The sequence below is a fragment of the Oncorhynchus mykiss genome, chromosome 28 (assembly GCF_013265735.2).
Source record: "Oncorhynchus mykiss isolate Arlee chromosome 28, USDA_OmykA_1.1, whole genome shotgun sequence".
In the NCBI taxonomy this organism is placed as follows: Eukaryota; Metazoa; Chordata; class Actinopteri; order Salmoniformes; family Salmonidae; genus Oncorhynchus; species Oncorhynchus mykiss.
Window position 1 is genome coordinate 30,100,355 of NC_048592.1, and position 15,439 is coordinate 30,115,793.

The window sequence follows — 15,439 nt, forward strand, 5'->3', positions numbered from 1 at the left end:
GGGAGAACACGTCTCTTTAACAGCACTGAAAGCAGCACAGACAGTCCTATTAAACCCGCCAGGGAAGAGGCTTGCTATGTCACTGGTTTGTCTGTGGTCTCCCCTAGGCAAGACTCAGTGAAGCTATGCAGAACCATGACAACCACGACAAAGCCTTCTACTGTTAGAGCACTCACTCAAAAAGGTATTCATCCCCACAGTGCCTGTCAAAAAAGTAAATATCTGATCTAATAGGATAAAAACTCACATTCAACATAAAACGCAGATTTAATAAAGAAAGACCAAGTCCTTTTAAAGTAGTTTACTTTCATTTCGTATTCATTACATCCCCAATATTCATTTACAAAGGCTAGTGAAACTTCCTCACTTTATAAAAAATGGATTGCTATCAGAGAGCTTATTCCACACAGCTCATTCCACACAGCTCATTCCACACAGCTCATTCCACACAGCTCATTCCACAAAGGCTCATTCCACACATCTCATTCCACACAGCTCATTCCACACAGCTCATTCCACACATCTCATTCCACACAGCTCATTCATTGAGCAATGAAACAGTACATGACGTCCATTTTCTTGATTTTTGAATAATTGTGTAATATTGATAGTTAAACCAGATTTTTTTTAAAATACATTGATAGCGTTAAAACATTATTGATACCACACATTTTTAAGGTGGCATTTACCATCCATATTTAGCAATCAAACACAGAGGCACATGGCAGTATAGCGCAGTGTTGAGACGTAGATGGTTTACTCGTCATGGTAACTGTAACTTCTGTGTCGTTTCATCAGAGCCGTACTACAGGCCTCAGGCTTGGACCCCTAAAGGAGAATGTGACAGAGAACAGAAATCAAAGGACTATCTTTCTTATTCCTACAGCACACTCTAGTGCAGTGGTCACAAACCGGTCGATCGTGACCCTAGTCCATCACCAAACACACTCTAGTGCAGTGGTCACCAACCGGTCGATCGCGATCCTAGTCCATCACCAAACACACTCTAGTGCAGTGGTCACCAACCGGTTGATCGCGATCCTAGTCCATCACCAAACATTTCTGTAGAAAAGCGATTAAGGCTTGCTGTCCTTTATGTATATTATTGGTGTTGCATTTGATTCACAAGTCCTGCACACTGGGCAGGTGAAGTGTTCCCATTTTGAACCATTTCATTTGTCTGAAAAGACAAGCTCCACCTGCCCTGCGGACCAGGAGGTCTGTGGCTAAACTGAGGTCGCATACTGTGCTGGCAAATCGGATAGCTCAAATCACCGTTCCTACAGCTTCCACGACCCTGGCCACAGCGAAGTTTGAAAGGCAACTAGCCTACATTAGATGTAATAACTTTTAAAACCAGGACCAGAGAGTGACTGTCAAAGAATAAGAAGAATTTTGAGTGAGTTCATGTCTAAGTTTTTATTCAGCACTGTCAACACTGTTTTTATTCAACACAATTACAATACATAAAATGCGCTTATCCCTACTTCCACTTGTGCTGCAGCTGCAATGAATTAGTAGATAAGTGTATCGATAGCCCTGCGTTTTTATTAATATTATTATTATCAGCAGCTCTTTGTGTCTTTTTTAATATTGAGGAATATTTCACTTTCTCTGGTCATAGGAACAACATGGATTTGTGCAGATGCGGTGCGACTTGAGTTTTGCCATCAGGTCCACTCTCTCTGGTCAGTCTCACCGGGGGAAATAAAGGAGAGCTCAGGGACAGTGAGAGGCGGACCCTCTGTTGCTCTCTCCCTATGTCCGCTGAGACTAATGCCGTGTTCAAAACAACTGGTGTCATGATTTGACCTCATTTTTGACCTCATTTTTTTCCCAGAGTTCCCAGTTGTCTTGAAAGCACCATGACCATCAGATACAGGTACCATCAGTCCAGTAAAATAAAAAATATAATTATTTCCATTTTTGCTCAGCTGTGCCTCGCAAGTCATACAACAACTGATCTATTTTGTTATCAAAGCTTGGGTTTTGAAATATTATATGGAAGAACAATATTGGCAGGCCAGAGATACTGTGCAGCCAATGTACTGAGATAATGTAGGCTAATAGGCATACTGCACAAACCGCCTTCCTAGAGAACTGTTTTATTAGGTGAATGTTACATTTTTTAAAGTCTGTCTTTAAAAAAATCTGGGTGGTAGATCTCCTCTTGCTTTTTGACTGCGAAAGTGATCTTGACTCAGAAAAAGGTTTGATGGAGTAAGGCGTCAAGAAATATCAACTTCATCAGGTACTGTCCTACCATCAATGGTACAGTATATGTAAAGGCTATTCTATACGCAGTGGTTTCTATAGACAGGAAAAAAGATGCATAGAAACAAGGAACGAATAATGGATGGATAAGACATTATACTGTTAATATTGGAATGGTGTTTTTGGGCGGGCCAAAACTTACCTTGTACATGCTGCAGACCAGAGCGAAGAGCGAAGACATTGCTTTGTCCTGAAGTTCTTCTGTGTGCTCCTGAGAAAAGTTTCCACATTACTATAACAATCGAGGCAATAAACGTTGTTGAGTGGTAAAATACCTTACTCGTAGTGGTTTGTAATACAGTTAACATACCTTACTCGTAGCGGTTTGTAATAGAGTTAACATACCTTACTCGTAGTGGTTTGTAATACAGTTAACATACCTTACTCGTAGTGGTTTTGTAATAGAGTTAACATACCTTACTCATAGTGGTTTGTAATAGAGTTAACATACCTTACTCGTAGTGGTTTGTAATAGAGTTAACATACCTTACTCGTTCGTAGTGGTTTGTAATAGAGTTAACATACCTTACTCGTAGTGGTTTGTAATAGAGTTAACATACCTTACTCGTAGTGGTTTGTAATAGAGTTAACATACCTTACTCGTAGTGGTTTGTAATACAGTTAACATACCTTACTCGTAGTGGTTTGTAATACAGTTAACATACCTTACTCATAGTGGTTTGTAATAGAGTTAACATACCTTACTCATAGTGGTTTGTAATACAGGTAACATACCTTACTCGTAGTGGTTTGTAATAGAGTTAACATACCTTACTCGTAGTGGTTTGTAATAGAGTTAACATACCTTACTCGTAGTGGTTTGTAATAGAGTTAACATACCTTACTCGTAGTGGTTTGTAATAGAGTTAACATACCTTACTCGTAGTGGTTTGTAATACAGTTAACATACCTTACTCATAGTGGTTTGTAATACAGGTAACATACCTTACTCGTAGTGGTTTGTAATACAGTTAACATACCTTACTCGTAGTGGTTTGTAATACAGTTAACATACCTTACTCATAGTGGTTTGTAATACAGGTAACATACCTTACTCGTAGTGGTTTGTAATACAGTTAACATACCTTACTCGTAGTGGTTTGTGAGTTAACATACCTTACTCGTAGTGGTTTGTAATACAGTTAACATACCTTACTCGTAGTGGTTTGTAATAGAGTTATTAACATACCTTACTCGTAGTGGTTTGTAATACAGTTAACATACCTTACTCGTAGTGGTTTGTAATACAGTTAACATACCTTACTCGTAGCGGTTTGTAATAGAGTTAACATACCTTACTCGTAGTGGTTTGTAATACAGTTAACATACCTTACTCGTAGTGGTTTTGTAATAGAGTTAACATACCTTACTCGTAGTGGTTTGTAATAGAGTTAACATACCTTACTCGTAGTGGTTTGTAATAGAGTTAACATACCTTACTCGTTCGTAGTGGTTTGTAATAGAGTTAACATACCTTACTCGTAGTGGTTTGTAATAGAGTTAACATACCTTACTCGTAGTGGTTTGTAATAGAGTTAACATACCTTACTCGTAGTGGTTTGTAATACAGTTAACATACCTTACTCGTAGTGGTTTGTAATACAGTTAACATACCTTACTCATAGTGGTTTGTAATAGAGTTAACATACCTTACTCATAGTGGTTTGTAATAGAGTTAACATACCTTACTCATAGTGGTTTGTAATACAGTTAACATACCTTACTCATAGTGGTTTGTAATACAGGTAACATACCTTACTCGTAGTGGTTTGTAATACAGTTAACATACCTTACTCGTAGTGGTTTGTGAGTTAACATACCTTACTCGTAGTGGTTTGTAATACAGTTAACATACCTTACTCGTAGTGGTTTGTAATAGAGTTAACATACCTTACTCGTAGTGGTTTGTAATACAGTTAACATACCTTACTCGTAGTGGTTTGTAATACAGTTAACATACCTTACTCATAGTGGTTTGTAATACAGTTAACATACCTTACTCATAGTGGTTTGTAATACAGTTAACATACCTTACTCTTAGTGGTTTGTAATACAGGTAACATACCTTACTCGTAGTGGTTTGTAATAGAGTTAACATACCTTACTCGTAGTGGTTTGTAATACAGTTAACATACCTTACTCGTAGTGGTTTGTAATACAGTTAACATACCTTACTCGTAGTGGTTTGTAATAGAGTTAACATACCTTACTCGTAGTGGTTTGTAATAGAGTTAACATACCTTACTCGTAGTGGTTTGTAATACAGTTAACATACCTTACTCGTAGTGGTTTGTAATACAGTTAACATACCTTACTCATAGTGGTTTGTAATAGAGTTAACATACCTTACTCGTAGTGGTTTGTAATAGAGTTAACATACCTTACTCGTAGTGGTTTGTAATACAGTTAACATACCTTACTCGTAGTGGTTTGTAATAGAGTTAACATACCTTACTCGTAGTGGTTTGTAATAGAGTTAACATACCTTACTCGTAGTGGTTTGTAATACAGGTAACATACCTTACTCGTAGTGGTTTGTAATACAGTTAACATACCTTACTCGTAGTGGTTTGTAATACAGTTAACATACCTTACTCATAGTGGTTTGTAATACAGGTAACATACCTTACTCGTAGTGGTTTGTAATAGAGTTAACATACCTTACTCATAGTGGTTTGTAATACAGTTAACATACCTTACTCGTAGTGGTTTGTAATACAGTTAACATACCTTACTCGTAGTGGTTTGTAATACAGTTAACATACCTTACTCGTAGTGGTTTGTAATACAGTTAACATACCTTACTCGTAGTGGTTTGTAATACAGTTAACATACCTTACTCGTAGTGGTTTGTAATACAGTTAACATACCTTACTCATAGTGGTTTGTAATAGAGTTAACATACCTTACTCGTAGTGGTTTGTAATACAGTTAACATACCTTACTCGTAGTGGTTTGTAATACAGTTAACATACCTTACTCGTAGTGGTTTGTAATAGAGTTAACATACCTTACTCGTAGTGGTTTGTAATACAGTTAACATACCTTACTCGTAGTGGTTTGTAATACAGTTAACATACCTTACTCGTAGTGGTTTGTAATACAGTTAACATACCTTACTCATAGTGGTTTGTAATAGAGTTAACATACCTTACTCGTAGTGGTTTGTAATACAGTTAACATACCTTACTCGTAGTGGTTTGTAATACAGTTAACATACCTTACTCGTAGTGGTTTGTAATACAGTTAACATACCTTACTCGTAGTGGTTTGTAATACAGTTAACATACCTTACTCATAGTGGTTTGTAATAGAGTTAACATACCTTACTCGTAGTGGTTTGTAATACAGTTAACATACCTTACTCGTAGTGGTTTGTAATACAGTTAACATACCTTACTCGTAGTGGTTTGTAATAGAGTTAACATACCTTACTCGTAGTGGTTTGTAATACAGTTAACATACCTTACTCGTAGTGGTTTGTAATACAGTTAACATACCTTACTCGTAGTGGTTTGTAATACAGTTAACATACCTTACTCATAGTGGTTTGTAATAGAGTTAACATACCTTACTCGTAGTGGTTTGTAATACAGTTAACATACCTTACTCGTAGTGGTTTGTAATACAGTTAACATACCTTACTCGTAGTGGTTTGTAATAGAGTTAACATACCTTACTCGTAGTGGTTTGTAATACAGTTAACATACCTTACTCGTAGTGGTTTGTAATAGAGTTAACATGCCTTACTCGTAGTGGTTTGTAATACAGTTAACATACCTTAGTCGTAGTGGTTTGTAATACAGTTAACATACCTTACTCGTAGTGGTTTGTAATACAGTTAACATACCTTACTCATAGTGGTTTGTAATACAGTTAACATACCTTACTCATAGTGGTTTGTAATACAGTTAACATACCTTACTCTTAGTGGTTTGTAATACAGGTAACATACCTTACTCGTAGTGGTTTGTAATAGAGTTAACATACCTTACTCGTAGTGGTTTGTAATACAGTTAACATACCTTACTCGTAGTGGTTTGTAATACAGTTAACATACCTTACTCATAGTGGTTTGTAATAGAGTTAACATACCTTACTCGTAGTGGTTTGTAATAGAGTTAACATACCTTACTCGTAGTGGTTTGTAATAGAGTTAACATACCTTACTCGTAGTGGTTTGTAATACAGGTAACATACCTTACTCGTAGTGGTTTGTAATACAGTTAACATACCTTACTCGTAGTGGTTTGTAATACAGTTAACATACCTTACTCATAGTGGTTTGTAATACAGGTAACATACCTTACTCGTAGTGGTTTGTAATAGAGTTAACATACCTTACTCATAGTGGTTTGTAATACAGTTAACATACCTTACTCGTAGTGGTTTGTAATACAGTTAACATACCTTACTCGTAGTGGTTTGTAATACAGTTAACATACCTTACTCGTAGTGGTTTGTAATACAGTTAACATACCTTACTCGTAGTGGTTTGTAATACAGTTAACATACCTTACTCGTAGTGGTTTGTAATACAGTTAACATACCTTACTCATAGTGGTTTGTAATAGAGTTAACATACCTTACTCGTAGTGGTTTGTAATACAGTTAACATACCTTACTCGTAGTGGTTTGTAATACAGTTAACATACCTTACTCGTAGTGGTTTGTAATAGAGTTAACATACCTTACTCGTAGTGGTTTGTAATACAGTTAACATACCTTACTCGTAGTGGTTTGTAATACAGTTAACATACCTTACTCGTAGTGGTTTGTAATACAGTTAACATACCTTACTCATAGTGGTTTGTAATAGAGTTAACATACCTTACTCGTAGTGGTTTGTAATACAGTTAACATACCTTACTCGTAGTGGTTTGTAATACAGTTAACATACCTTACTCGTAGTGGTTTGTAATAGAGTTAACATACCTTACTCGTAGTGGTTTGTAATACAGTTAACATACCTTACTCGTAGTGGTTTGTAATAGAGTTAACATGCCTTACTCGTAGTGGTTTGTAATACAGTTAACATACCTTAGTCGTAGTGGTTTGTAATAGAGTTAACATACCTTACTCGTAGTGGTTTGTAATAGAGTTAACATACCTTACTCGTAGTGGTTTGTAATACAGTTAACATACCTTACTCGTAGTGGTTTGTAATACAGTTAACATACCTTACTCGTAGTGGTTTGTAATACAGGTAACATACCTTACTCATAGTGGTTTGTAATACAGTTAACATACCTTACTCATAGTGGTTTGTAATACAGGTAACATACCTTACTCGTAGTGGTTTGTAATAGAGTTAACATACCTTACTCATAGTGGTTTGTAATACAGTTAACATACCTTACTCGTAGTGGTTTGTAATACAGTTAACATACCTTACTCGTAGTGGTTTGTAATACAGTTAACATACCTTACTCGTAGTGGTTTGTAATACAGTTAACATACCTTACTCGTAGTGGTTTGTAATACAGTTAACATACCTTACTCGTAGTGGTTTGTAATACAGTTAACATACCTTACTCATAGTGGTTTGTAATAGAGTTAACATACCTTACTCGTAGTGGTTTGTAATACAGTTAACATACCTTACTCGTAGTGGTTTGTAATACAGTTAACATACCTTACTCGTAGTGGTTTGTAATAGAGTTAACATACCTTACTCGTAGTGGTTTGTAATACAGTTAACATACCTTACTCGTAGTGGTTTGTAATACAGTTAACATACCTTACTCGTAGTGGTTTGTAATACAGTTAACATACCTTACTCATAGTGGTTTGTAATAGAGTTAACATACCTTACTCGTAGTGGTTTGTAATACAGTTAACATACCTTACTCGTAGTGGTTTGTAATACAGTTAACATACCTTACTCGTAGTGGTTTGTAATAGAGTTAACATACCTTACTCGTAGTGGTTTGTAATACAGTTAACATACCTTACTCGTAGTGGTTTGTAATAGAGTTAACATGCCTTACTCGTAGTGGTTTGTAATACAGTTAACATACCTTAGTCGTAGTGGTTTGTAATAGAGTTAACATACCTTACTCGTAGTGGTTTGTAATAGAGTTAACATACCTTACTCGTAGTGGTTTGTAATACAGTTAACATACCTTACTCGTAGTGGTTTGTAATACAGTTAACATACCTTACTCGTAGTGGTTTGTAATACAGGTAACATACCTTACTCATAGTGGTTTGTAATACAGTTAACATACCTTACTCATAGTGGTTTGTAATACAGTTAACATACCTTACTCGTAGTGGTTTGTAATACAGTTAACATACCTTACTCGTAGTGGTTTGTAATACAGTTAACATACCTTACTCATAGTGGTTTGTAATACAGTTAACATACCTTACTCATAGTGGTTTGTAATAGAGTTAACATACCTTACTCATAGTGGTTTGTAATACAGTTAACATACCTTACTCATAGTGGTTTGTAATAGAGTTAACATACCTTACTCATAGTGGTTTGTAATACAGGTAACATACCTTACTCATAGTGGTTTGTAATACAGTTAACATACCTTACTCATAGTGGTTTGTAATAGAGTTAACATACCTTACTCATAGTGGTTTGTAATACAGATAACATACCTTACTCATAGTGGTTTGTAATACAGGTAACATACCTTACTCATAGTGGTTTGTAATACAGTTAACATACCTTACTCATAGTGGTTTGTAATAGAGTTAACATACCTTACTCATAGTGGTTTGTAATACAGTTAACATACCTTACTCGTAGTGGTTTGTAATAGAGTTAACATACCTTACTCGTAGTGGTTTGTAATAGAGTTAACATACCTTACTCGTAGTGGTTTGTAATACAGTTAACATACCTTACTCGTAGTGGTTTGTAATAGAGTTAACATACCTTACTCGTAGTGGTTTGTAATACAGGTAACATACCTTACTCGTAGTGGTTTGTAATACAGTTAACATACCTTACTCGTAGTGGTTTGTAATAGAGTTAACATACCTTACTCGTAGTGGTTTGTAATACAGTTAACATACCTTACTCATAGTGGTTTGTAATAGAGTTAACATACCTTACTCGTAGTGGTTTGTAATACAGTTAACATACCTTACTCATAGTGGTTTGTAATAGAGTTAACATACCTTACTCGTAGTGGTTTGTAATACAGTTAACATACCTTACTCGTAGTGGTTTGTAATACAGTTAACATACCTTACTCGTAGTGGTTTGTAATAGAGTTAACATACCTTACTCGTAGTGGTTTGTAATACAGTTAACATACCTTACTCGTAGTGGTTTGTAATAGAGTTAACATGCCTTACTCGTAGTGGTTTGTAATACAGTTAACATACCTTAGTCGTAGTGGTTTGTAATACAGTTAACATACCTTACTCGTAGTGGTTTGTAATACAGTTAACATACCTTACTCATAGTGGTTTGTAATACAGTTAACATACCTTACTCGTAGTGGTTTGTAATACAGTTAACATACCTTACTCTTAGTGGTTTGTAATACAGGTAACATACCTTACTCGTAGTGGTTTGTAATAGAGTTAACATACCTTACTCGTAGTGGTTTGTAATACAGTTAACATACCTTACTCGTAGTGGTTTGTAATACAGTTAACATACCTTACTCATAGTGGTTTGTAATAGAGTTAACATACCTTACTCGTAGTGGTTTGTAATAGAGTTAACATACCTTACTCGTAGTGGTTTGTAATACAGTTAACATACCTTACTCGTAGTGGTTTGTAATAGAGTTAACATACCTTACTCGTAGTGGTTTGTAATAGAGTTAACATACCTTACTCGTAGTGGTTTGTAATACAGGTAACATACCTTACTCGTAGTGGTTTGTAATACAGTTAACATACCTTACTCGTAGTGGTTTGTAATACAGTTAACATACCTTACTCATAGTGGTTTGTAATACAGGTAACATACCTTACTCGTAGTGGTTTGTAATAGAGTTAACATACCTTACTCATAGTGGTTTGTAATACAGTTAACATACCTTACTCGTAGTGGTTTGTAATACAGTTAACATACCTTACTCGTAGTGGTTTGTAATACAGTTAACATACCTTACTCGTAGTGGTTTGTAATACAGTTAACATACCTTACTCGTAGTGGTTTGTAATACAGTTAACATACCTTACTCGTAGTGGTTTGTAATACAGTTAACATACCTTACTCATAGTGGTTTGTAATAGAGTTAACATACCTTACTCGTAGTGGTTTGTAATACAGTTAACATACCTTACTCGTAGTGGTTTGTAATAGAGTTAACATACCTTACTCGTAGTGGTTTGTAATACAGTTAACATACCTTACTCGTAGTGGTTTGTAATACAGTTAACATACCTTACTCGTAGTGGTTTGTAATACAGTTAACATACCTTACTCATAGTGGTTTGTAATAGAGTTAACATACCTTACTCGTAGTGGTTTGTAATACAGTTAACATACCTTACTCGTAGTGGTTTGTAATACAGTTAACATACCTTACTCGTAGTGGTTTGTAATAGAGTTAACATACCTTACTCGTAGTGGTTTGTAATACAGTTAACATACCTTACTCGTAGTGGTTTGTAATAGAGTTAACATGCCTTACTCGTAGTGGTTTGTAATACAGTTAACATACCTTAGTCGTAGTGGTTTGTAATAGAGTTAACATACCTTACTCGTAGTGGTTTGTAATAGAGTTAACATACCTTACTCGTAGTGGTTTGTAATACAGTTAACATACCTTACTCGTAGTGGTTTGTAATACAGTTAACATACCTTACTCGTAGTGGTTTGTAATACAGGTAACATACCTTACTCATAGTGGTTTGTAATACAGTTAACATACCTTACTCATAGTGGTTTGTAATACAGTTAACATACCTTACTCGTAGTGGTTTGTAATACAGTTAACATACCTTACTCGTAGTGGTTTGTAATACAGTTAACATACCTTACTCATAGTGGTTTGTAATACAGTTAACATACCTTACTCATAGTGGTTTGTAATAGAGTTAACATACCTTACTCATAGTGGTTTGTAATACAGTTAACATACCTTACTCATAGTGGTTTGTAATAGAGTTAACATACCTTACTCATAGTGGTTTGTAATACAGGTAACATACCTTACTCATAGTGGTTTGTAATACAGTTAACATACCTTACTCATAGTGGTTTGTAATAGAGTTAACATACCTTACTCATAGTGGTTTGTAATACAGATAACATACCTTACTCATAGTGGTTTGTAATACAGGTAACATACCTTACTCATAGTGGTTTGTAATACAGTTAACATACCTTACTCATAGTGGTTTGTAATAGAGTTAACATACCTTACTCATAGTGGTTTGTAATACAGTTAACATACCTTACTCGTAGTGGTTTGTAATAGAGTTAACATACCTTACTCGTAGTGGTTTGTAATAGAGTTAACATACCTTACTCGTAGTGGTTTGTAATAGAGTTAACATACCTTACTCGTAGTGGTTTGTAATAGAGTTAACATACCTTACTCGTAGTGGTTTGTAATACAGGTAACATACCTTACTCGTAGTGGTTTGTAATACAGTTAACATACCTTACTCGTAGTGGTTTGTAATAGAGTTAACATACCTTACTCGTAGTGGTTTGTAATACAGTTAACATACCTTACTCATAGTGGTTTGTAATAGAGTTAACATACCTTACTCGTAGTGGTTTGTAATACAGTTAACATACCTTACTCGTAGTGGTTTGTAATACAGTTAACATACCTTACTCATAGTGGTTTGTAATACAGTTAACATACCTTACTCGTAGTGGTTTGTAATACAGTTAACATACCTTACTCGTAGTGGTTTGTAATACAGTTAACATACCTTACTCGTAGTGGTTTGTAATACAGTTAACATACCTTACTCGTAGTGGTTTGTAATACAGGTAACATACCTTACTCGTAGTGGTTTGTAATACAGTTAACATACCTTACTCGTAGTGGTTTGTAATACAGTTAACATACCTTACTCGTAGTGGTTTGTAATACAGTTAACATACCTTACTCGTAGTGGTTTGTAATAGAGTTAACACAAAGTATTAAATGCAATGCAGACACAAGAAACACAAATATTTTGCCTCAGAGAACTTACCCCATTTATGACAATCCAAGGCACATAGTTGTGGGTTGGCTTCAGGGCACCAGTCTTCACTGCATTCTGATGCATTAGCTGATTCCCCTGGTCTCCCTTCACACAGGTCATGATGCTGTCCCACTTGGTGGTTGGGTCATAGAGCTCCACACACTGTCAAGGGAAGAGGTGGTCAGAACACTCTTCACTATTTCCAAGTATCCTCATATTTACAATGCCATCCAGTCATATCTCATATTTCCCTCCAGCCATACCCTTACACTATCTTATGTGAGCAGAGCATATCATCAAGCACAAAAACTAATTCCATTCTATATACTTTTTGTTCGTATTTCTCAAGGGTATTAGAATACAAATAGGGGGTGTTGTATATTGTTTGAGGTAGGGTCTTTTCATGGTTTTGTGTAGATAGAGAGAAGGTAAGAGTTAATGTCACTCACCTTCTCGCCTGCTTTAACCACATCAGTGGAGGCCTCCATGCAGTAGATTATCTGGAAGGCGTTACTTCCTGTCACATTCAATATGCAGGTCTGATGAGAGAGAGAGAGGGAAAAAACACATGTTTCAGCCCAGTTCAAGCTGGTATTACCTGGTATTTACATGGTAGTAACTAAGAAACTATATGGTGACATAAATACTTTCTGGTACTTTAGTGATGCATCAATGAGTGTAATTGCTAGGCAATTAATCAGTAATTACTGTTCTAATAAATAATAAATAACTACCTGGTAGAATGTAAAATAAAGCATTACCAAAATCTCACCTCGATCATGTTGCCAAGACACTCTTCTTCGCCGTGCTGGCAGGTGAACTGATACTTCTTCCCATCAAAAGATTCCTGTAGTGAGACAAACAGAAATGACTTTGACTAAACACAACATTCCTCAACTCTATTCACTGATAACGACATCCAAGTATTATATCCAAAATCAAAGCAAGAGTCATGAGATGATAGTCATCGTCTCTAGCCTAGTGTACATACTTCTGCATTTCCATAGGGCACCAGCGTGACACTCATGGCGTCCTGCAGCATGGTCCATGTGGGTAAGAGCTGTGAGGTGAGGAAGTAGCGGCATGCTGGGCACAGACTCTCATAATACAACTCCACCTGAACTGACTGCTCCAGCGTGTTGGGCTTGGTGGCATTGGTTTCCAGGCACTGCTTCAGAACCTGCCACAACAAAAATAAAGACTCAATTGATAACCTGTTTCTTGTGCTGTGTATTTGTGTTGCCTTTACAGTAAAGCAACACAAGTTAACAAACACACACAGTATGGTTGAATTTTTAGGCCTAAATAGGGTCTATATGTCAAGCAGAATCTGTAGAGACAATTATGGGTGTTGATATTCTATTTTAATATTATTTTTAATGTACAAACATACATTTTTCTCATTCTCTTCCTCATTCTCTACTGAAGTAAAAGTTGGGCAGTTCCACAGCAACGGAATTATGCTGAGATTTATCACTTTAAAATGTATGCCAAACAAAAACCATTGACTTCAAAGTTACACCAACCCAACTATGGACAATGAAAACTTTGAACAAGATACATAACAACAAAAATCTTGCTGTTTTATTCTGTTACCAAACTTTGTATCTGTAAATGTGTTTTTGTAAAATGTTCTGGGAAAAATTTTAAAATTAGTCATTGTGCATAGAGTTGTATGGTTTGTTAAACTTTGAAATCAATGGTTTTTGTTTGGTATTTTGTCTTGGTGTTACCAAGGAATTGCCCAGTTGCCTCTTCAGTGGTGATCGGAGATCACTTTCCCCTGACCAATCAAAACACACAAAAACAAATCTAAGACACAGGCTACGAATATATCGTTCTCACCCGTTGTAACGTGTTGCCCAATTACATCGATACAACCACAACACACAGTTTAAGTCAATGTGCTACCAAAACATTGCACACATTTAATTACGACAAGAAACTCGTCAAGTAAACTTATTTTACCCCACATTCGATGGCTGAGTCCAAAGAGGTACACCACTGCGATGGAGAATATGAGCAAGACTTGCAATCTACATTTGACCAGATGGTCAAAAGTGTAAACAGAATAATACCCTTCATCTTCCCTTCAGCACAAGACGACAGACACTGGCCACAGTCAGTAAATCTACTCAAATATATTTAGTGATTCAAAGTATATCACGGTACCCTCTAACTAAGAAAATATATTTTCGATTTTACGATTGGTTCTCAGTCATGTGACCACTAATAGCGTCACTAAACACCGGCAAAGTTTGCGTTACATTGTATCATATCAAGATTGTCTTGATATTGATTATATTGTCACGATTTGTTATCTACCTGGAGGTATTTGTTTAACTTTGTTTCATCCAACTCTTATTGGTGTTTATTGTGGCAAAGCAGATATTCATTATGATGCAAAATGTATTGTCAGGCACGTATGCCCTGGTTATAATGTATTATAATAGTCTCTTATCCTGACTGTACCCTACTACTTATTTAAAGCCTACCAGACGTTCTGAAAAAAGTTTAAAAGTTGATACTGTACATAGAGACATAACATTTTACAAGCCTTATTATAAACCGGGTGGGCTCGCCCTGAATGCTGATTGGCTGAAAGCCGTTGTATTTCAGACCATATACCAGGGGTATGACAAAATAATATTTTTACTAGTCTAATTACATTGGTAACCAGTTTTTAATTTAAAAAAAAGGCACCTCTGGGGTTTGTGGTATATGGCCAATATTTTTTGGTATACAGTGTGGCCAATATACCAGGCTAAGGGCTGTAACCAGGCACTCCGATAAGAGCAGCCCTTAGCCTGGTATATTGGCCATATACCACACCTCCTCGGGAGGCTTAATTCTAATACATTTGATAATATATTACAAAGGCGGATGCTCATACATGTACATGCTTATTATTACAAGTTGTAAAGCATGATACCTGCAGGCTTTAACCAGATAGATATTGTTCTTGATAGGCAGTGTTTAGACAGACACCCAATTCAGATTTTTTTATTTTAAGAATCACATCAGATCTTTTCCCGTC

The 15,439-nt window shown here is 36.0% G+C and overlaps 1 protein-coding gene across 1 annotated transcript; it reads right to left on the reverse strand.

Annotated features, from left to right (window-relative positions):
* Positions 1-286: 286 nt before the first annotated feature.
* Positions 287-14,630, reverse strand: LOC110508906 (gamma-interferon-inducible lysosomal thiol reductase). Its single transcript, XM_021589807.2, has 7 exons — positions 14,371-14,630; positions 13,394-13,582; positions 13,175-13,249; positions 12,852-12,941; positions 12,412-12,564; positions 2,417-2,485; positions 287-828 (listed from the first exon to the last, which is right to left on the reverse strand). Exons 1-7 carry the CDS (start codon positions 14,485-14,487, stop codon positions 757-759), a joined length of 765 nt encoding a protein of 254 aa, XP_021445482.2. The 5' UTR covers positions 14,488-14,630; the 3' UTR covers positions 287-756.
* Positions 14,631-15,439: the final 809 nt, after the last annotated feature.